This window comes from Catharus ustulatus, chromosome 1 (assembly GCF_009819885.2).
Source record: "Catharus ustulatus isolate bCatUst1 chromosome 1, bCatUst1.pri.v2, whole genome shotgun sequence".
In the NCBI taxonomy this organism is placed as follows: Eukaryota; Metazoa; Chordata; class Aves; order Passeriformes; family Turdidae; genus Catharus; species Catharus ustulatus.
In genome coordinates, this window is record NC_046221.1 from 41620495 (window position 1) to 41643880 (window position 23386).

The 23386-nt window shown below is 39.9% G+C and overlaps 1 protein-coding gene across 7 annotated transcripts in view; it reads left to right on the plus strand.

Moving 5' to 3' along the window:
* Positions 1-12286: 12286 nt before the first annotated feature.
* Positions 12287-23386, plus strand: part of RBMS3 (RNA binding motif single stranded interacting protein 3) — a 721470-nt gene continuing 710370 nt past the window's right edge. For 4 of the 7 annotated variants that reach the window (XM_033057428.2, XM_033057448.2, XM_033057466.1 and 1 more), the window contains exon 1: positions 13246-13943. In XM_033057428.2, the coding sequence (XP_032913319.1) occupies positions 13764-13943 (180 nt within the window). In that variant the 5' untranslated portion in view covers positions 13246-13763. Of the gene's footprint in view, positions 13107-13245; positions 13944-14352; positions 14714-23386 lie in introns of those variants that run through there. The other 3 variants (XM_033057439.2, XM_033057463.2, XM_033057469.1) reach the window with 3 other exon arrangements.

A 23386-nucleotide genomic window follows, 5' to 3' on the forward strand; every position in this document is an offset into this window, starting at 1 on the left:
TCACCTGCCTCTTGTGGCTGATTCACAGAAAAGGGACAGCTTTTCACAACTCAGATACTTTTCTAGGTTACGTGTCAGAAGTCTGTGCTGCACCCACCAACACAAACCAGTTGAGAGTGTGTACATATGATGTAATATCTGTTTAGAATTTTTGCTTTTAAAAGCTAAGCAGTTGCACTGAGTTTCCAAACATAGTCCTGTTGTTTTGGGAATTTATGAATAACATATACCTATTTCTTCAAAAATTTAGAGTGGCAAGTTTTTTTACTGAAACCTGGCATGACTCAGATACTCTTAGAATACCTTCAAGAGTCTACATTGTACTTTGTGTTTCTGTCACCATGTGCCTCTGAGGAGGAAAAGTCTAGATCAGAATATCCAAGTAATGAAAGCATCTGAGACTTATTTAAGTTCATTAAGTTAAAAGACAGGGGTGTATGTATAAGCTCAAAATGCAGCTGCATGGACAAGTTCAGTGACGAGAAATTTGCAAGGTCAAAGGACAAAAATCCAGTAAATTACTTTCTGGTCATTTCAGCTATGTTGCCCAATTTATTAGAGCTCTGGAGACAGGAACTGACCCATCCCCACGCACTGCATGGTGCTCTGTATTTAAAAACTGATTGTGTTAATAAGCATTTAGGAGTTTCCTTTGCCTTTGTACAGTAGAACTAACTGTTTTTGCACAACCTTTACACTTTTTTCTTAGTATTTACCATTTCTTCCCTACTGTCATTTTTAATAGCACTGATATTTGCTTTTACATCAAATTACAAATGAATTTTTGTTATGAAACAGAAAAGAGTACAGTAATTTCATAATTATAAGCCACAACATTTTGACTAAAATTTTGTTCCCACCCTGGAAATGCGGCTTACACTCAGGAGCGGCTAATATGTGAAAAATTTTCTGAAATTTCCAACCCCGGAAGTGCCAGCCAGGGTGCCGAGCTGAGCACCTGCCAGTAAAACCCGGCATTGCGCAATTGTTACAAATTGGTTACTGTTTTGCACGGCGGGTGGAGGTGGGCTCAGTGCTGGCAGTGTGAGGGGGGAGGGAGGCGGGGTGCTCCATGCTGCCATCCCCGCAGCCCGGGGCAGAGGCGGGGGGCTCCATGCTGCCATCCCACGGCCCAGGGGGTAGCGGGGGGCTCCCACCCCCGCCTGCCGCCGCAGGAGCAGGCAGGCTCCATCCCCACCTGCTGCCACTGCCATGGGTGCCGGCGGGCTCCGTCCCCACCTGCCACCCCGGGGCAGCGCTGGGCCAGGGCGAGCGAGCCCGGCGGCAATGGCAGCCGACCCCGAGCGGCCCCACTGAGTGGCCCCGCCGACCTGGGCCATCCGGCCCCATCGGCAGCCCTGTGCCCGCACGGCCCAAGCCGAGCCAGTAAACCCTGCGATCCCACGATTCTGTTACTACCTGGCAACTTTGTTGCACATGTGTCCTCACTGCGAACAACAGAGCGGCTTATAATCAGGTGTGGCTTATGTATGGACAAAGAACGAAATGTTGCTGACACCCGGAGATGTGGCTTATAGTCAGTGCGGCTTGTAATAGTGAAATTACTGTATATTGACTGTGGTTCTGCTAGGTATGCAGTGCTTTGTCATAGTAAATGCTGCCCACAGATATCATGTCTTATGATCACACTTGCTTAGAGTTAAGAAAGAATCCAAAATACCCAAGTCATAAAGTGTATTGCAAGATTGGTGGAAAATACTGAAGCTCCATTCTAGCTAGGAACATTGAGTCATTGCGACAACTAAGAGAAATGAGACGGCTTACTCACAAATCCCTAGCAATCATCATCTCTCAAATACCACAGCTAATAAATAACCATTTGTTTACAAATAGGCTGTATCATCCTCTGGTGGCTGAGGCCCATGAAGCTGGATCATATTTACCTTTTTCTGAAGCCTTCCGTTATAGTTTCTAAAAGGTTTCCCTTTGATGATCTTATGTCTATAAAAACTGAATCCCCCTTAATCTCTTTGGATATTGTAATAAGTACAACTTTTCTCAGCCCATGCAGAAATCTTGAAATACCACTGTGAGAATTTTTTAAAGATAGTTTAATTGGAAGTAATTTTAAGCAATATACTGAGCTGTGAATTGTATTTAATGGGTTAATTATCTTTTGCATTTACGACAAATTTTTTTTCCAAAAACTTAGGCTTATCAGGCACCTGAAAAGTTTTCAAGATAATAAACAATGTTGAGCGCATCCTGGTTATTACAAATGTTAAACAATAAGAAGCAAACCCAAAATTTGATTACCAATGAGCATTTGAATATTATGACAAAGCTATTTTCCCCGAATTAAGTATATTTCACAAGAATTTTTTAAAACTTCTCTTACCTTTGAACTGTTTTGTTTTGAAGTCACTATTTTTGAGTGCAGAGAGCAAGTTTATTAATGTAAAATTCCTTCTGAAGAAGAGCAAGGATTTTGTGCATCAAGCCATCATCAACAGCCATAAAGGCTGTTCATACATCAGATTCCTTTCAATTGCCTCCTGAAAACAAAACCTATTTAGCCAAGCATTAGTGAGATCACAAGGAGCTGTATTTTTACCAGTAGAGATAACTTGGTTGCTATGCCAAAAAGTCAAGTTTTCATTTTTGAAAAAGAAATTACTCCAGAGAATTTTTTCCCACATATTTTAAAATATACACCAGCACTAAATAAGCAATCATGGATTCACTTGAAGACTTGAGCTGTGAAATTGCATCCCAAGCAATTAAGAATTCTTTGTACTATGACAAGTAATACATACTAAACTTGTTACCAAGAACGGGCCAAATGAGATCTTCCAAAGTAACAGTAACTTTTTTATCTTTTTAGTGAAATCAATATCCATAATTTTAACTTTTCAGATTTTCTGAATTTCCACTTGAGAGCATGTACAGCCAATATAGTCCTACATCCTTTCAATTTATATCTCTTCTTTCTGCTACTCTTGAATCATAAACTTGTTCTCCAGCCAGTCTTCTGCATCCATTTCATTCAAACTCAGTCTTAGCTTTCTGAATCAGGCTGCTATTTTAACATTTGTCCAAAATCAGCTGCACCAATTAGCTAATTTCTGTTCAGATTAATTTCTTTTTCCAACATTCTAGAATTTTTTCATCAATCAAGATTTTATTCTGGGTTGGTTTGGGTTTTGTTTTCCTCTCCTGGAGACTGCTTTCAATTGGCCTTTGTGTTTGAAGGGAACTTTTCAATTTCCATTGATAAACACCCTTGTTTGTTTTTTTAGTTTTTTTAAAATATGATTTTCCCCCAATACATTAGCATTTCTTGCTTATAAATGGTTTTCTAGCTCACCCTGAAACATGGCAAATGACAAGAAGGGATGTTTTCGTTTATCATCTACCCATTATTCCATGTCACATATGGGGGGGTAAAGTGCATCCATATGATATGGAAATGTATGTTTTATATATGTTTGTGCTTTATATAAAGATACATACCTGTATGTTTAAATGCACAAATACAAAAGATGGTTTGAGTGGATATTTTAATGAAATATAAAGATTATTTTTAATATTTCCTTGTTCTCTTTGTTTTTGTACATTGCAGTTATACTTGAACCATATTTTTTCCTAAACAGAGAATAAGAAAGTTCTCATTGTCTCATTTGTGAACTTTTTCAGATAGAATGGCCCAAAGGCAACAATATCTGCTTGTGCCTATTTAATCCTCCCATCCCTCTGAATCATGTCCCAGAACACAGATTTTTTTAGGCAAATCTTAAATAAGAGCTCTTTAAATAGATTGTTATGTTGTTGTGACAGGTAGAAAAAGTAAATGAGCTATTAGACGTCACAGACCTGTAGAATCACCAGATTGTTTAGAGCTTCAATCTGACTGATAGCACTGCACTGCAAGATGCAGCTGTAGAAATCAAAATGCACATCTGAACAACGCTGAGTCATTACTCATGTTTGAGAATGTAATGTCTGCTGATTTGCATTTGCTTTGCTGTACCTTATTTTTGAACTTTAAAATGGCTTTTAAATTCTTAGAGTATTAGACCTTTATATGGGTAAAGAGAAAAACAGTTACAGGAGTTACAGCAAAAGCTATTTTTACACTGTAGATATAATTTGTTATTTTTGGCATAAATTAATGATGATGTGGTGGTAATTAAGGGGAAATTCTAGTACCATCTATTTATTGCATATTTATTTGACACTTTTGTATACTTATTTTCCTTTGAAGTGTATTTGACACTGAGTACTGTCAGGGTACGAGTAGGAGGCCTGTTGGTCTTAGATAAGATATCAACTCCTCATTTTTATCTAATTTTCTTTAGAAAAGACAGAAGTGCCTAATGCAGTAAACAAAATTATTCTAGAGCACTTAATGGAGGGCTAACAAAATAGATAACTTGACAATCTTATAAAAGTCGTATAAATATAGAGATGTATGTAAACTGCAATGTTTTTCATTAGAAAGTAATAGAATGCAAATTTATTTCATAGAAGGAACTCAAAATAGGGTTTTTTTTTTCCTGCAAAATTGTTTTCTTATTGTGAGACATTAGTGTGGTAATGCCCCAAGAAACAACAGGCATCTTGCTGTTGGCTTAGTTCTAAGAAAATAAGGATTTTCCCAGGACCAAATTAGCACAGGTTATTATACAGCTCTATTGTTTCTAGTAAAAGCCATTCAGTACTTTGACTATCTTCCAGACAAATTTCCAGTATTAAACCAGAAAACATTTGCTAGATCTATTTCATATAGGCCTTCTCTTCACAGACACACCCTCTAGCTCTCAAACTTGAATTCCATTTCTAAGTATACTACATTCTTCTATGGTGGAATACCAATTATCTTGTCTGGAAGATGAGTTTCAATTGAGATAGATACAGGTAGATCCAAGGAAAGTAACTTTTGGAAGTCAAAAATAGATTAAGTGGCTGATGAAGAAGTAAAAACATAATCTCTTGGATTGCTGTTCGATTCTGACTTCAACTATTTTCTGCAGCTGTGAGTTCTTCTAGTGCTCCCATGAAATGAGATGAATAGCTGTATACATAAACTCTCAGACTATGAGTGAATGTGGTTTATTGTTTGAGGGCTAACATTGTCTCTTAGAGGCAAATGCAAGAACTAAACTGGACAATGAACAGCTTTATAGTCCCGCTATTCTCCTTGGGCCTTGTATTTCAGAATCTAAGCACTTACTCTAAATAAATTTTATCTAGATCTTCCTGTAATACCCTGTCAAACACTAATAAATATAAAAATAATATATATTAGTGGCAAATACACAAAGGCCAATGGATCCCTGTGCACTGAGGATAGCTTGGACTGTGCTGATACACAATTTGGTGAAGGGCCCAGCTCAATGCTGAAAATGACATAGAGAGAGGTTAGCTGACTAATTCAGCCTCACACCTCTCCTGATCCAGGAATATTGGTTCTGTTTGCACGATTGACGCCATTGTAAAGAACAGACATGCCATGAGTCTTCATGGCAGGATCGAGCAAGAGTATTGACAATTATGAATTGTGTCTACTTGTAGCAAAGCATTCAAACCTTCTCTGAGGTAAAGTGACCCCTAACAACTGTCAAAATTATGAACTACCACATTGTCAATTAAAGGGCACAAGAAAGGAAACAGGCAAAGACACTCTAACATCTGCATGATGCCTTATTTGTTTGATCGTAAACTGTACTATCTTATTTTGGTGTCATTGCTGGAAATAGATTAGATTCTATCTGAAGCATTGTATTGGGACTTTTTGCTTTGTCTGAGCACTACTCAGAACCAGATTTTCGAAATATGACATCTATTTTTCAGGTACAATTTGAGCATTGCTTTTTCTGCAAGCCAACGATAAAATATACAGATATGCATACAAACCTCAGCCGTATGTGCTAACTGAATACAAACTAAGCACAAACGGGCTTTTACAGATGTAAATTCTATCATTTGCTTGTACAAGTGACAGTGATAAACAACCACACACACCAGTGATTTGCATGCACAGAGCTGAAGTTTAGCTTTGAGTGCTTTTTGAGACCTTAAGTGTCATACCCTGTTGACAGCATATTTGACCTGAGAACTTTAGCTTTTAATTCAAAACATTTCCTTGCAACTTCAGTTTATTTTCTTTATATCCATTACCATGTCTATTTATTTTTAATCTGTCATCAAAACATCTATCTTTGAATGGTTAGGCTGGTGTCTTTTACTGAGCTATTGCTAATATGCTGGGAGGCATTGCTGGTTAAGTACATTTGCTTAATTTTGGATCTAATTATATTCATTTTGCAATGACTGGACATTTTTCCATTGGCTCTTTTGATTGTACATTCCTTGGGGTAGGGATGTGTCTTCCATTGTTTTTTTTGTGAGTGAACTACCAGTGATGGTGTCCAAGAAATACAAGTAGACAATAACCTATTCTTTCAAGGAACAAAAAGATATTCTTTTTGATGCATTCATCTTTCATCTCTCTTGAGTTTGCCATTCAGAGTCAGAAAACTGTTTGCAGGGTTTTTAATTTTCATCAGTTTCCTAGGTTTTTGCATCTTCTAATTTTCTAATTTCCTCATTAATTTGCTTCACTATTGTATCCATTAATACTCACTCTTTCAAATGTCTGTTTTAAACTCTACAATTCTGAGTAGAAAAATTTAAAATAATTTTTTCAGGTTGCTTTTTGAAGATATATAATATTCCACTCAGCAAAGGTTTCTTTCAAATTTTTACTCTGTAGGGTTTTTTTTCTCTGTAACATCCAACAAAACTAGAAATAATGAAAATATGGCTTTTACAATTGAGGAGACATTTCTAGCTCCAAAGTATAGATATATTAAAACTATTTATGGAATTTAAAATTATTTTGGAAAGATAAGGTTCTGGATTTTGTGTTTCCCCTTCAGAACCATGTCCTTTATTTCACCTTGTATTTGTAAAACTGGTATCAAAACAGATTTATCATAGGCAGAGACAGTAAAGTCAGACTCTTTTCTAAATATTAATTGAAATGCTGAAGATTATTTTTTAAAATATGTACTCTCTGTCTCACTGGATTGAAGCAGTTGCAGGTTAAGACCTGGAAATAGTGCACAAGACTGGAAGATCCTGTACTCAAGTCCCAGCAGTTAAATAGAAGAACAATTGATAATGTATAGTCTTGTTATCAATTCTTAGCCTTAAGAAGATGTGATGAACTGTGTTCAGTCTTATGCTTAACACTTTGGGGTTTTTCATTCTAAGAAGTTTGAGGAGTTTAAATGTATTTCCATTCTGCAGAAGGAATAAGGAGAGAACAGGGCATATCTCAGCAGGACCAGAGAGCCAGAAGAAGTTGAAAGAAGTAGTCAAATTGAGCAGTATGCATTAATTTAAGAATTAAAAGTAGAAATGTTTTAAGAAAGTGGGTTTGTGCATATTGTTTACACAGATACTACCAAATGGATTACTCATCTATTTTCATCATCAAGAAAATTCTCCAGACTTCATTTTGACAGTTTTAAACAAAACCCATCATCACAGTTCAAAACTGTATTTGCATATGTATATATGCAGTCTGCTATAAAAAAAATAAGATGCTATTAGCACATTGAGTCCTTATGCTTCACCCTACTACAAGAGACAGAAGCTATGAAAAGAGATTGGGAAAGAAAAAAAAATAACCAAGAAAAACAGGGATTGCTGAAGTTAAACAAGTAATTGTTCTGGGCTTCCTCCTTACCCCATGACTTCCTCCTGTTCTGATGATGTTTCCCTACAATTCCACTGGGAATATCAGTGCTCCTAACACCTCCACAAATCTCCTCTCTACTTTACACAGCAGGGCTGTGTGTGGCTTTCCTATCAGCTGATGAAGCAGAAATGCTGAAGGGCTTAGCCCACACATCATCTTGTCTCCATCTCTCCCTGTTGGTGTGACTCCAAATTTCAGTTCTTGCACACCAACCTTTGGCTGCCACTGGAGATGTTGTATCCCTGGTAGAACATTCTCATGCCTTTTTCTGCTTCTGTAAGTTTCTTCTCTAGTAATGAAGATTTAGCATCCATTAAGAAATTATCTAGGCAAAATCTGTTTCTGTTGTTTTAAAGCATCTCCCTTTTGTTTGCTTCTAAAAATTATTATAGTTGCAAATTACTTTTTCTCCCAATTTCTAACTTTAGTGAAGTCCTTTCCCAAGTATTGAAAACTACCTCAAACTTCTCAATTTGACACAGATCCAGTCTTACCACAGGAACTGAGAAAACTGCAGCATCACCCAGTGAAATACAGAGGTTTTCAGTATGTGAAACAAATGTGGCTTTGGCGCCCACCCATTTCCCTCAGAGTTTCATTTCTTCCCTTTGAGTCTCCCAGGTTAGTCCTTTTGTCTCACCCAGTGATGTCCTCACTACCTGTGAGTGCAGGCCAACTCTCAGAAAAGTCAGCAGAAATAGCTGCTTCTTTTTCAAATTCACATAACAATTTTGAGGTGAATAAAGCCTTCCACACAAAAAGAACAGATACTTGTGTGCTCAAGTCATGATGCTGCTATGAAAAGTGAGGGCATGGCCATTGCTCTCATTGCAGTGTCTTGGGCAAGGAAGGATGAAGTTCTGGCTATAGCCAGAGAATAATTTTGTTTGTCAGTCATGTAGAATTTGAACTACAAGAAGCTATGTTCATGTTTAAAAGTCATTAAGCCTATCAATTCTATTTTGATGGTTTTCTAGAAAAGGAGATGTAGGCATTTAGTAGATATCCCAAGGCTTACAGGACTCTTTATTCAAAAAAATGAACAGAGATAAGTCATTAAAGGTGTCAAAAAATATCACTCAAGGCTTGAGTTGTGCAGCCATTCTATGTGGTTTTGGGATCTGTGAGAAAAAATGCTAGAATGTAGGGGAGAACTGAATCTAAATTGTGGGTCGAAACCTAGAAGATGAGATGCTTTTGAAAATGCAGCATGTAATGTATCAATTTTCATGTGGACTGTGTAGACAATGGGGAAATTCAAATAGTATATTCAGCTTTTACTTTCTATGAACATCCACAACATATCTTTATATTCCAATGTAAGATAATTGTTTTAGGATAGCATTTATCAAGCACATAAAATTAGGGATTTTCTGAGATGGAAAATACCTGCATAGATAGATTTCAAAAATTACAGAAGTCCCCAGGTTACCAAATGCTTGCTTACCTGCAGTAAAGTGCCTAAAAATGCAGAAGCAGAGATTGATGAGTGGGAAAATGACTCATTGGATATTTGTATTAGCCACTTTAAAAGTTATAGTATGGAGGGAATTATCAATAAAGTCAGAGCCCTCATCAGAAAGCAACTCTGTTTGCAACTCTTAAGTGAGAAATTAAATTGCCTAGAATGCAAGCTGGCAGATAAGACTGTTGAGTGAAGCCCCAAGGAGCTTTGGTTGACAACAGGAAATCTTTTATTTGAATTGCCTAAGGGTGGTAAAAGGTCAAAATTATTCAAATGCTGAATGCAGCAGATAGATGAATCCTGAATCAACAGATTTGTGAGGCAGCAGAAGCAAAATGCTCCTATAGCTGCATTTTTATAAAGATTGCATAAGTGTTGCTAACTTGTAATAGCCACTTTTGTACATTTTGCATGCAACATCTTCAGTTCATCCACATTAATGTAAATGTAAATGTGCTTGAGAAAGGCCTGAAAATATCTTTGAACATTAATTCTTATGTAAGTAAATATCAATAAATATTTTAGTTATTTTCTGAGCAGTTATCCTAACTACTCATAAGAAGAAGTGACAAATTGTTAAGTGAAACAAATGACCAAGAGAAGAGATTGTGGAAAGGGCATAGATGTTCTTTTTAATCTGCTGTTGAAATACTTTATGATCTTAGGCAACTCATTTAATTTGTGCATGTTTTCCCAGCATTTCTAGTCTTATTAATTGGGACTACATATAATCTTCCTGCCATGTTGGTTGCACAGTGTGTTTTACTGTCATCTGATCAAAACCGAGAATATCAAGATAAAAATTACACTGGATTCTAGAAGAATTCTTTGACCCTTTTCATCAAATTGTTCCAATTCTTGGCCTGTAATTAAATGAATATTGTCATCATTCCTTGAGTTTAAATTTTTGAGCCATGAAGAATGTACTTGGTCATGAAAGGTCTTCCTTTTGCATTTCAGAACATCAGTGTCTCTTGCAGTCTATTTAGTCACCTACACCCATTTTACAGTACAACACACAACTGCAAAATATACAAGAGGATGGAGTGTGTGTTAATGTCATAGTGTTGATTCCACCAGCAGTATTTTAATGCTGTTTCTCTTGAAAAATGAACAATAGATCTGGGCTCAGAAATCCTTAATATATGTTGTGTATGGTAATAGATAGTCCATATTCAGTAATGCACTTTATTATTCTATACAGAAGCTAAAATATATGCTGTTTTACCACAGTTCACAAAAGTGAAAGATCCATGCTAATTTTTTTCAGTCTGTCAGCACATCTGAAAAGCATTCAGAATAATGTTATTTTCTTAGGAACTCAGCCTTTTGGTGTGGATTGGCTTGCCCTCTAGTGAGACTCCCTGCTTTCTGCTTCTCAAATGCTCCTCCAAGACAGCTGCCTTGTGATAAAATGCTCTGGTTCGCCACTCTTCCACCTCAGCTCCAAATACAGTTCTGTGTTTTTACTTCAATGTATGTACCAAGTAAATTGAAGGTTCCAAAATCTTTCCACTGGAAAAGTGGAAACTCCATATCTCCCCAGGCCTCTGGTTCAGATCATGTTTTCCTGTCCAATCTGTTAGTGTTTCTAAATTTGTAGCTATTATTTCTACCTCAAAGTGTGCTTGGCCTGGAGATCTTTATTTCTCTCACTGAGATTTGCAACGATTATTCAGAACTTTACCTTAGCCTGAAAAAATATATTCTACCTAGGGTTCTCTTGCAATCCTTTGAATAACAGCAATCTGGTTAGTGCAGAGAAGACTGAGAGCACACTGTTATGATGAATTGTTTTAAATAATTTTATTTTTGCAACAGAGTTGTAAATCTCTTGCAGTACAAAAAGGAAAGCTGGGGTAAAAAAAGAGAAAGGGAAGTTTGAAATTCAGCAGCCAAATGCAAAACTTTGTACTGAATTTCATGTAGTCTAGGGCCTGCCTTTTCTTATGTATGATTATGCTCACTTAAACTATCTCAGAAGTTTCCTTTGGTTTTGGGAGTTAAACTCTCAAGGATTAGGAGCAGAGTTTTCTGAGTCCAGGACCCCACCTTTGTAATTAGTTTTTTTTTGGTTCTCTGCCAATGTCCAGCTCCAGTAATCTTCAGAGCACATGGACAAATATTTTTATTTGGATAAGTTTTTCTGTATTTTTAGGTGTTTGGTTTTGCTCTGAATTTTACTTTATAGTCCTCACAATGGTAGATTGGGAATTGTTATTTTCTAACAGGATTATTTAGTATTACCCACCATGGGAAGTTTTCTATGTAATTTATCAGTTGTTTTTATAAATGTGCACTGTAGTGCCTGAACAAGCAATATATGTATTTTCACTCTTATTTTGCCATTTTCCAACCTGTGATACTGGAAGTACTTTCACTGAAAAGCTATAGAGGACAGAAGTTTGTTACTTGCATGTCTTCTTCTCTGTGGAAGGAAAGGGTGACTGTGCAGGTGGCACAGTGGGATGGCTTGTCAGCTGTTTGGGCTCCTGCTTCGTTCTGGGCAATTCTGCCGTCAAGTCCACCTTGGTATACATGTTCTGCAGCCACTGTGGCTGTGCAACCCTCCCCTCCCAAGTATCTGTCTGCAGTTTGTACTGCTTTTTGCTTCTGAGACCAAAACTGCAAGAGTGTCCAGAAGATTTAAGGCTTTCTGCCCCAAAATATACTCTTTCAATAGTCTATTGCAATGATTACAAATGGATGATTGTAAGCAGTCTAAAATATTTGATATATGAGTTAATATATATTGCTTGATTATTTACCTCAATTTTAAACATTTATGCTGGTAATTTCAGTAGAAAGGCTCCTCAGTTGCACCAATCTGAGAAAACAGCAAATTTGTAATTGCAATTTGGGACTGTAAATGCTTTGAGAATAATAAAAAAGGATCTTTAGAGATGTGTATTTTAAAAATACAGCTTTGGTGTATTAGAGAAAGACTTTTTTCTCTATTGCAAGGTTAGCTCTTGCCCTTTGTCTGAATATTTTGTAACAGTAAGAACTGTTCAGGTTCCCACAGTAACAGTACTGTTGGGGATAACACAACCCAAGGCCAGGAATAAAAGGGTGTCATAAAGTACCTGATAGTCACCTGCTTCCCAAAATATCCTGGGACAGGTTCTGTCTTGGTGTAAAACAGATCAACTCCTGAGGATGTGGCCCAGTATCTCTGCAGAGCAGGTAGTCGCTACCGGAGAGGTCAGTACCAGCCAGATGATGTATAGATCAGATCTTTGCACTGCAGGCTCTTAGGAGAGTTTCCAGTTAACTTCCAGAGCAGCTGCTCCTCAGGACAATGTGGTGTTATATTTAGAAGTCCAGACTGGTTACCTGATGGTGTCCTGATTTAAGAACGATCAGGTTGGTGCTCACCATTCATCTCTTTGAAATGAAAAGGGGAATAGCTGAAGAGTTGGCTTGGCCCTGGCACCAATAAGGAAATTCTTGTTTTGGTATAAACCAGCCTTAATGAGATTGCATTCTTCCCTATCATGTCTAACTTCAGTCTGAGAAGGAAGATAACACAAAGAATAAAACAGCCGATAGTGCACTGCGGTCACAACTGATTTAGCAGCTTGCACGCGGTTTTTTTTTCTTTTCTCTTCTATCTGTGTTGATAAAATCGGAGAGCCGGTGGCTAGCACTGATTTAGATTTCCAGCCTGGATTTGTTCTTGTTTTTCTCCTTACTTCAGTTCTCCTTGTGCAGTGCTGCGTGGCGCTGGCAGCCTGAGAGAGAGGGAGCTCCAGTCACACGCATAGACTCAGACCGCTGAGAGGAGATTAACATCGAGGAGCCCACATTTGCAATAGCGGGTGGTGCTGGGGGGAGAGGCGAGGGGAAAATAAAATAAAAGCAACAATCGGGTAAATGCTCGTCTCTTCTCGCCACCAGCACCTTGCACAGGTCTGAAATCGCTTGTTTTGCTTTGCTGTATTGCGCTTGCCTGGGCTGTGGAGAGGGGAGGGGGAGGGGAGGAAGGGGGAGGTTTAACTTTTACTTGACATTACCGGGTTATTGTCACTTCCCCCGTGTTAAACCCCGGTGGTTTCCCCTCGCCCCCACCCCCTCCCCGGGCTCGGCTCCCTCCACTTAACTTTGTTCAAAGGGCTGCAGCCGGGAGGGCTTGTCCGGGCCTGGGACACAGATAGCGTAAAGTAAATAACCACCACAATTAGGCTGGGGCCGGGAGTTGATCTTCGTGGCGAGAGATCTGCTTAGTTAGCGTTTGCTGTTTCGGGGCGATTGAAGGCCGCCGTGCCAAGGACACGCGCACACACACAGAGACACACACACAGTCACTCTTACACACGCACGCTGGATACAAAAGTCTGGAGGATCTAGGGGAGAATTGCAGCCGCCGGATCGGTGCAGCAGCCGCGGCCAGAGCCATGCGTGTCACGGCCTCCTGAGGGGGGAAAGGAAGGAAGGGAGGAAGGAGGAAAAAAAAAGAAAGAAAGAAAGAAGGAAAAAAGAAAAGCGGGAGAAAGGAAAGCAGAAGAAAGACGCGGGGTGGTGGAAAGTGTTTGCCTGCTTTTGTCTCGCAATACAGTGAACTGGAAGATGGAGATGGATGTTAAGGGAGTTTCTCCGTGCCCGGAGCCCATCCCCCCGGCGGCGGGGTCTGGCGGCTGCCCGCACCAGCGCCCGCACCACCGCGATGGGCAGCCCGCGGAGCCGGCCCCCGCCGCCGACAGCGGCCACCCGGAGCGGAGGCACGGCAGTGAGAAAGAGGACAAAAAGGTAGGTCCGCTCCGCCGCCGGCCGGCCGGCGCCGCGCCCGCCGGAGGGGCCGGCTGCCCGGGGCCGCGCTCGGCGGGGCGGGCGGGGCCGCTCCCGCTCCGCTCCGCACCGCTCCCCGCCGGCCCCGGGCGCGGGCAGCCCCGCGCCGCCCTTTGTCAGCGCGGCGGCGGGAGGCGGGGGGCCGGCGGCCGAGGTTGTCTGAGGACACGGGGGCGGCGGGGCGGGGAGCGCGGGGCCGCCGCCGCCGGGCCCGGGGCACCGGGCATTGTTCCTCCCGCCCGCCCGGCGGGAGCGGCCCAGGTGCCGCCGCCAAAGTTTAACCTCACTTCGAGGGGCCGCGGCCGGCGGGGCCGCCGCTCTCCTTCCCTCCCCGCGCCTCGCCTCGAGTTCCAGCCGGCGGCGAGGGGCGAGTCGCTTGGGGGAAGGAGCCCGGGCGCTGTGTCCCTCCAGCCCTGCTGTGTCATTGCGGACCGGGGGACGGCTGCTCGCTGCCGAGTGAGAACCTGAGGGTGACGGAGTTGAGCGAGAAATGGGTCAGATCGCACCCTTTGGTGCGGATGTGTCTGCTGCTGGGAGAATCGGAAAGTAGGGAGGATGGGATGGAAAAAGGTTGCCATTAAGATAATGTCAGCGGAGTGCATTGATCAGTGCTTTTGTCTGTGGGCACTGTCTTCATTTCCATTCATTTTTCTCGGCATGGGTTTGCTAAACTGAAGCCGATGAATTCTGCTGTGTCTGTAGGTCTGTGACAGGCAGAGACTGATAAATGTGTAAGTTTCCTCGTAATTCGGTGATGGTTGCAAGGTGTGATCCGTGTGTGCTAGACTGTAAACCACATCCGTTTATATTTTATTGAAATCCGAGTAATTCTCTGAATGCACAGATGCCCCCAAACAGATTAAAATCGTAGAGTAATGTAAAAAAGAAATGTTGGCATGAACTGGATTTGAGCCGTGTTTCTTCAACTAGTTTTACTATAGTTTGGTTTTGTTACAAATGTGTAAGAGAGCAGTAACACAATGAAGGAATGTAAGCGAGCAATGCAATAAATCAATGCAACAACTATGTTACACCACATATTTGCATGACTAGAGCTCCAGTTGTAATGAGAAAGACAAGGCATTTTTAAAAAATTTTGGTTTCAAATGTAGACGTTGAGTTTTCAGCATTTGCCTCCTACTTTTAGGTTTGTTACTGTTCGATAAAATCTGTGCTATTGTTTTAATTAAAAGAGGGTATCGATGCCAGATCATTTTAACAGGGCCTGTGCAGTTTAAGAAGGTGGATGCAAGGGCGTTATTTTTAAAATGGTAACTGGTGTTTTACATATTGTGATAGATGAACACAGAATTTCATCTCCTTTGAGTTTATGAATATTTAGTTCTGTCGTGACTGCATGTTACTGTACTTAGCTGAAGGATTTCTGTGTGTGATTGTTTCTAGTATCCCTTACCTTGCTACTTACTAAACTTAAAATTATTTTATTTCAAAATAATTAAAATGTAGAGCCAGGGTTGCCATTTACACATTACTTTGTTTTGCCACTGCCTTGAGGATTTTAAAACCCTGCCATCAGCAGAAATCCATGCTCAGTAATTACTTTCTGATGTGCCACACGGTCTGTCTAACGTTTTACCAATCATGGACATGAGGAAGGCAAGGAAGGTGTGACTCAAGGTAAATGAACGCCAAAAAAGGCCTGATTCTCTGTTGTGTGGCTAATTAATATCTTTAGATGACTAAGGATTGCACTATTCTGTATCTGCCAGCAATTTCTGGACATGGAGACAAAAGTACTACCTTTTAAATTTTTTTTTAAATATTTTTTTTATTATTATTTTTCCCTCCCATTTTTTTTTTGTTCTATCTATGGCCATCCTGAAGTACTGCAATGTATTTCTCTTTTTTAATTCCACTATTAGCTTTTCCAAGTTTGCCATTGCCAAGGTTGTTGCAATGACTAGCTTGTATTTTTGGGATGTGCTGTGATATTTCAAACCTCGCTAAATGTATGTATCTCTTCTGGATGCCATCCCAGGACAACCAGTACTTCTTATTAGTGCAGAACAATTTCAGATATCTGGTAAAGTACTGGCAACAGAAATATGATGAGAGGGGGAAAACCTATTGGACCGATAGTAAATTCACACACTATTGTGCAAAAAACCCAAGTCAATTACAAAACCAAACTCAAGCATTTCTGGAAACACAATTTAAGAACTTTCTAAATTGATTAAAATAACTGTACCATTGTTCTTTTGACATTTATGCAAACTTCCGAGGCACACTGATACATCCTAGAAATGTAAGCACCCTACGTGGAAATTGTAAAAGACATTAAAACCTAGGTTCCTGACAATATATAATTATGACTAACTAAATATTGAGATCTTGCTATGTCTCATGATTTCACTGTCAGATTTGCTTTTTGGTATCAATTATAAAATTATCAGTTATATGCTTCAATTACAAAAAAAAATCTTATGTTTAATAATTGAGCTCCATTTTCAGTGGACATAAAAAGAGTTTTACTTCAAGCTTAATGGAACTGGGTCAAATTTATGTTCTAATGAAAGTATTTTTTGCCACTGCCTCCAAAAGGAACATTGCTGAATTAACCAAAGCAAGTAGTTTCCTAAATGTGGAATTTCAGAAGATACTACCACAGCCTCACTTATATGGATATTGAAGGGTTTTTTCCCTGCTGTATATTAGTTTTTCTTATTTGCAATTGAGCTTCAATAAAATTTTGAAATGTGTGTAACTTGAAATATATCCCACTGTCTTCAGCTGGGTTGCTGACATGCCAAAGTGTGTGCTTAAGTGCTTTGTTGGAGGAAGACCTAGGTTACTTTTCATATATCTTTCTGTTGAAACCATCTCTGACTGATGTATGAGAATAGAAATTATGAAGATTGACTTTATAATTTATTAAGTATGCAGTACTTGGTGCTTTAAAGCGTAGTTGCCATTTGGGTAGGAGAAAATGAAGCACAAATAGTAGAGTGCAAGATTTAGAAAACTAATGAGCTGACTCTATATGGATACTATTTTTTTATCTTAAAGCAAAACACATCAGAAAATATTTTTCAACACTCCTACAATGTTTTCTGTTATTTTAGTGAAAAGCATATAGGTCTAATCCTATATACAGAAGCATGTTGACATTCTCCAGTATGGGGAAGAGAACAACCTGCAATCCTGGCTGTTCATTCCTGGCTGGAGGTGCAGCTGATGCCTGTGACAGGTTGTGTGGGTGGATTGTCGCACCATCTTGCCACTCCATGACTCGGCGCCAAGGGATCCAGGCCCCTAAATTGTACCAAGGATTCTTTCCAGTTTATCTTAGAACGATTGCATCTTTACAAGGATCAGCATATGGAGCACTTTGGGAGTAGAAGGCAGCTTTGGAATTCCTTTGCAGACTGGTGGCTATGGGTGAGGTTTATCACAGCTCACAGCTCAGGATGAGTAGAGTTTTCCCAGAGGTGCTACCCTGAGCCCTGATTTAGGACTTTCAGGCCCTCAGCTACAGCCTGTCTATTACAGTGTTTCCATTTTCCAAAGCCCCCAAGTTCTCCAAAAGTAGGCCTGAGGTATGGATTTGGTAATGTAACATTTCATACTGAGGAGGACTTCTGCATCTCTGTGGTATGCACAAATCATTTAGCACAAATGATCTACAAGCACACCCAGAGCTTTCACTTCATACCTACATTTTAGATATAAAACCATCTATGAAATAGCTCCAAAGTGAAGAACTTTGTATTTACATGGAAATGAGCACACTGAGGTTATAGCAAAACCAAGCTTATGTGGGCTGGCTACATTGTATTCTGGTTCACAAACAATTTGCCAGTGTTTGATGCAAGAGTTCTGCGGTGTTTTGTGGGCTTTTTTTTGTATGTTATTTCCCAGAAACTGTGGTAGTGCTGTGTGATCATGGCACCCAGTGTGAGTCTCTAGAGGGGAAAAGCTGAGTGCTTTGGGGAAAGGCGCTTGGTATTAACTTGGGAATTCTGTTCTGTTGTACACATGGTCTGATCATCAGTCTGAAATCTTTCTGCTAGCATATTTACAATAATACTGCTATCAACTATACAGTGCTTGTTCACTCCACAAGCAGTAGGTCAGGAATAGTGGAAGACCCTTCAGGGGAATTCTTTTAAAATAGTTTCTCTTATGCATTTAGTTTTGTTTGGTTTAGAAAGCAAAATGTTGCTATGTGTTTACATTTAGAGAGAGAAGGCTCAAGAAGTGCAGTTTATGCTTGGAGCAGATGGTGGGGATTCTTTCAGGGGGTAGATCACTCCAGTCTCAGATCAGATGTGCTTATCATATCTTAGGCAGTTCCATCGTGAACAGAAGAGGAGTTGTCAACCTCTGTCTTGTTTCCTGGAGATTTGAAGGGTTTTCTTTCACCACATAATCTGGACCCATCCCACTGAACAGTCAGAAGTTAAGAACAAAAAGCTGAAACTGAAATCAGTAATGGTTTTGAGGAACTGGTATGGGGTGTGTGGGATGAAGAAAGAAGAAATAGACAACACTAATGGCTGCTGATGGTAGCATCTTCTCCTGAAAATTGTGTAAAACACACCACCTTGTATTAGTTGGTGTTTCCAAGTACTGAAGGCTTTGTGCCGAGTGTATCATGGGCTATGGTTCTGCCAAGATGTAATGCAGGCATGAATAGTTAAGGTTAGGCCATTGTCTGCATAGATGGACAAATTCTTCACCACACAGACATGGCAGAAAATTACACTTGTGGTTTTGCTGTTCTGAGAGCTTGATGTCAGACGGAAATTCAAGTGTATACTTAAAGTTAGGACAGAGCTGGAGAATAATGTGTCGTTGTCTAAATCATTGCTAAGAAGATTTCAGAAATCATTCCCCAGCCCAGCAACATCACCTCTGTCTTTTTCAGATTCACTCTTAAGCACCAGTTCTTTATTCTTTAAGCTGTTCCTATCTGTGCTGTGGGATTGATATTGATCTGCATAGTTCAGTTTCTTCCTGATGAAGTGGTCTGAAAAAAAGTCAGCACCCTGTTTTTCCAGAGTTCCCAGAGCTGGTGGCTGCCTGGGTAGTGGGCCTGACCCAAAGTCACAGACCCAGGACATTCTGAGTCTTTCATATTCAGGTATTTATCCTGCACATTCCCAGATCACTGCTCTGGGGCAGGCTAACTCATGGCAATATGGGGAGACTCCTGGACACGTGTTCCTGGAATGGCTGCTCAAAGCCAGAGCACCTGGCAGGTGCCTCTGGAAGGGAGGTTTTACCTTTGTATTGCTGATGTGGGCAGCAAAGCTATTAACCCTGCCATTAACCTGTTTTGATGAGCAAGACCCAAGAGCCATCTGCACTGAGGAGACCAAGTAAAAAATTCTGATTAAAAAAATATCAAAAAGAGGAAATTCACTATGAACTGAAAGCCTTGCTTTGCAGGCAGGTCTACTTCTGCGTTTTGATGCATATCATGTACTGTTCTCTTGCTTTCTAGTGAGAGAATGAATCCTTAGATGAAGCTAGGATTGTGCCTCTGTTACAAAATTAGGCAGATGTGAAGAAGAGAGAGGAGAAAAACTGCTAGTATCTGAAGGCAAGAATAACAAACTCATGTTCTATTAGACATCAGAGAATCCAAAAGGAGAAAAGATATTGGGAACCAGACCTCATCATTTTCATATCTCCAGAATTACTTTTGTCTCATGTTCTGGGAATTCCTTTTACTGCATGACCAGCATATCAATGGAGGTCATTCTCCCCCTCTGCTCCACTCTTGTGCACCCCGCCTGGAACACTGTGTCCAGCTCTGGTACTCCAACATAAGGAGGGCATAGAGCTGCTGGAGTGAGTCCAGAGGAGGTCACAAAGATTATCAGAGGGCTGGAGCACCTCTCTGATGGGGGCAGGCTGGGGGAGGTGGGGCTCTTCAGCCTAGAGAAGAGGAAGCTCTGGAGACCCTACAATAGCCTTCCAGTATGTAAACAGAGCCTACAGGAGAACTGGAGAGGGACTTTTTACAAGGGCAAGGAATGATGGGACAAGGGGAAAGGCTTTAAACTGGAAGAGATAATTCTTAATGAGACATTTGGAATAAATTCTTTACAGTGTGGATGGTGAGGCACCTGGAAGAGGTTGTCCAGAGAGGTTGTGGATGCCCCATGTGTGGTTGGATGGGGTTTTAAGCAACCCAGTGTAGTGGAAAATGTACCTACCCATGGTGAGGGGTTTGGAACTAGATGGTTTTTAAGGTCTCTTCCAATACAAACCACTTTAAGATTCTATGATTCTATGGCATGGGAAAAATTTTTACTTTAAGGAGATGTCAACAGTAGGACATATTATTCTTATACTGAATACAAAACACATCACTTTACCAGCAACTGAGAAAAAATTAACTGTATCCCAGGATCTGGAATTTGGAGAATGTGGGTTTTATGTTAAAGCATGAAGTTGGAGAGTGAGGAATTGAGTTCTGTGATTTTGCTTGTGTTAAAACCTCACACAATGATAGTGCATGTGAATTATTTTTTAAAATTTTACCCAATATTGAGATTTCTGAAAGAAGAATATGCTATTTAAAATAGTTGTCCTCTCAAATTGTAAGAGAAATGTTTTGATGAAGTTTACCAGTTTTAGAGCTGTTTAAATTTTTCATCTAACTGATCAATAAGTGAATGAAGTTTAAAAACGTAGAGGTATTCATTGTAATAGAGGGATTTCATGAAAAGTAAATACTACTTAGAGTTAATATAAAGCAAAATGAAGTGCATATGTAGTTGATTCGGTTACAAATCCAGGGACATAAACAATGAAAATCATGGGTGGGAGCTGAACAATGCTCTTGAATCATCAGCAACACAACCACAAGTTTTGTATGCAGAAGACACAGAGCTGACTCTCTGGCTAAAGGCAATTTTGTCTTGGCTGCAGAAGGGTTGTGAGGATTCCTACTTGGAGGAAGACACAGCACTGAAAAGGGCTTTGTTATCTCCTCTTGAGCGGTTGGGACGTTGCCTTGACTCAGATATAGTGGTATGTGTTCATGCCTGTGTGCCGAGACTGGAAAGCAATCCTATTCAGGACTGCATATGACAGCTCAGAGCTTGGCCAGTGCATGGCGTATCCTTCCCACTTAAGTAGAGCTTGTTCTCAAAAGCCCAGTATTCACAGGAGTTCCTGGCCAAGAGTTGAGTGCCAGCTTGTAACAAATCTGAGGCTTCAAACAATGGATAATCAATGAAGCTAGAGATGAACAATACCCATGTTGTTGCATGCTATTCCCAGTGTTTTCCTAGATGCTCACAGTGTTTTTAGACCACCTCTATCTGTGGTAAAAACTTACTGTGTTGTGCTGAATCCTTGTGGCACAGTAATTTTTACTGGACTGAGGTTTCAGTTTACCTAATTGCCTAAGCTAAGAGAGACATACAGTTACTGATGTGTGAAGTGATTCTGTTTTTTTTGGTTCCATATTTTGTTGTTCTCTGCCTGGCTCTAGCTATGCTGCTTATATAGTGGCTGGGATTATTTCCCAGCACCTTGCACTAGGTGGATTTTTGTACTGATTAGCTGCCAGTAGTAATTGTCCGGCAAAGGTATAAAAAGTTGCAGAGCCTCAGTAGAGTTATTGTTTTCTAACATCTCATCTCTGAAAATACCCAAATAGTAAAGAAAATGGGACTACAGCTCCAAATGGGAAAAGTAACAACAAGACCACTGATAGTAATTTCCATAAAAGTAGGAATCAGATCTGGTTTCAGTGTGATGTGTAAATGTGTACAAGAAAAAAAAAAGGGATCTGAAAGGCAATGCGGGTGTTAGTATTCTACAGTAGTTTCTTTCCTTCCTCACTGTCATCCTTTCCATGTGGTTCTGAAATTCTCCTTGGCCTATAACAAAACATTCTGTTTTATTTCAATTCCCCACATTGCATTCTGAGATATAGGGGTAATATTAATTGTTTCAGGAGCTCTAGTAACCAGCACATCTTAACTGGGATAAAGCAAGACAACATTCGGCTCGTAGTATGGACAGGGACAGTTATGTATACAATTTGTTACACAGCCGTGATTTACTAGAAAAAGAAAATTTGTTCCATGCCTAATGGCTTCTGCCAGGTGTTTAAACACAATTGTTATTTTTGTTACATATTATAGGAAGACCAATCTTGTTACAGAAGCAGAATAGGAATAGTTTCCTTGACTGAAAAGCAAGTGTTGTGTGAATAAAAATTACAGACTCAAGCCACAAAGCCTGGTTAATGCACTTTGTGTTCCTGGGCTTCAGAGTTCATTCTGTTGAACACCTTGTCCTAGGGTTATAGAGTTTATTGTCTCCAAAAGCTATTCAATACAAGTTATTCAAAGGGATAAAGTGATCAGCAAGTGCAGGGAAAAGAAAGGTAATATTCCCCCCTTTAATTCTAGACCATTCTGCAAAGAATTCTTATAATTGATTGGAGAATGAAATTAAAATACTGTGGAACCCATACCTGTTCCTTCAGCACAGAGTCTGTGTTAATTGATTTCAACAAGTTCCTCAAGCACCACTGACATATTTTTTTTGCTATTACCTAGTGTTGGTTTTCTCACTGAGGTTGTTACTGAGTCTACTGATTTTTAGGAGGCCACAGCAGAAAATCAGGTTTTGGATCTGAACTAACATATTCAAGGTCTTTGTGGAAAAGAAGTTAAAGGGTTAGTATTGAACAAAGATAATTTTAATGGTTATTATATTTAGTAGTAATTTTGTATTCAACATAGTATAAATAAATAGGCATTGGGCTTTTCTGTGGATTCAAAAAGAGTACTTTATTGCCTTGAGGTAGTTACTGTGTGAATCAGACATGACACAGGAAGGGTGACTACAAGTCCTCAGAGATGGGCAGGTGAGCGTGATGTGTGGGAGTAGGTCGTAAATAACTTCTGCTCTTCAGGTGAATTAAGAGTGAGGGAGTGATGTGGAGAGGCAGAGAGGGAGTAGCTGGAAAGCTAATTGAAAGCAGCAACTTTTGAGTAGGACTAGAGGAGAGGAGTTTGTAAGGTTTGTGTTCTGAGGCAAAAGAGCTTTATGAAGTGTGCACTGGGTCCATGTGGAATTAAGGAAGCACACAGCAGAATTCCACAGTGTTCACAAAACGCCTACTGAGGCTTCACAGACATTATACAGTGCCCCGGTTACCCTTGTTAACTTTATTGAGTGTACTTCGAGGACATGCAGACTTTCAAAGTATGTGAAAACCACTTTTAATAATTAATTGGCTTACTCTCTCATACCTATTGTTTCATATCTAATAAAAGGCAACAGCCAGTCATTGCCAAAGAAAACAGATACAATAATATTTAGCTTAGTTTGGTTTGAGATATGACAGGCTAAAAAGGATCTCCCCAAAGATCTTGGAACTCAAATAATCCCCATTTTTTGTCTTGTCT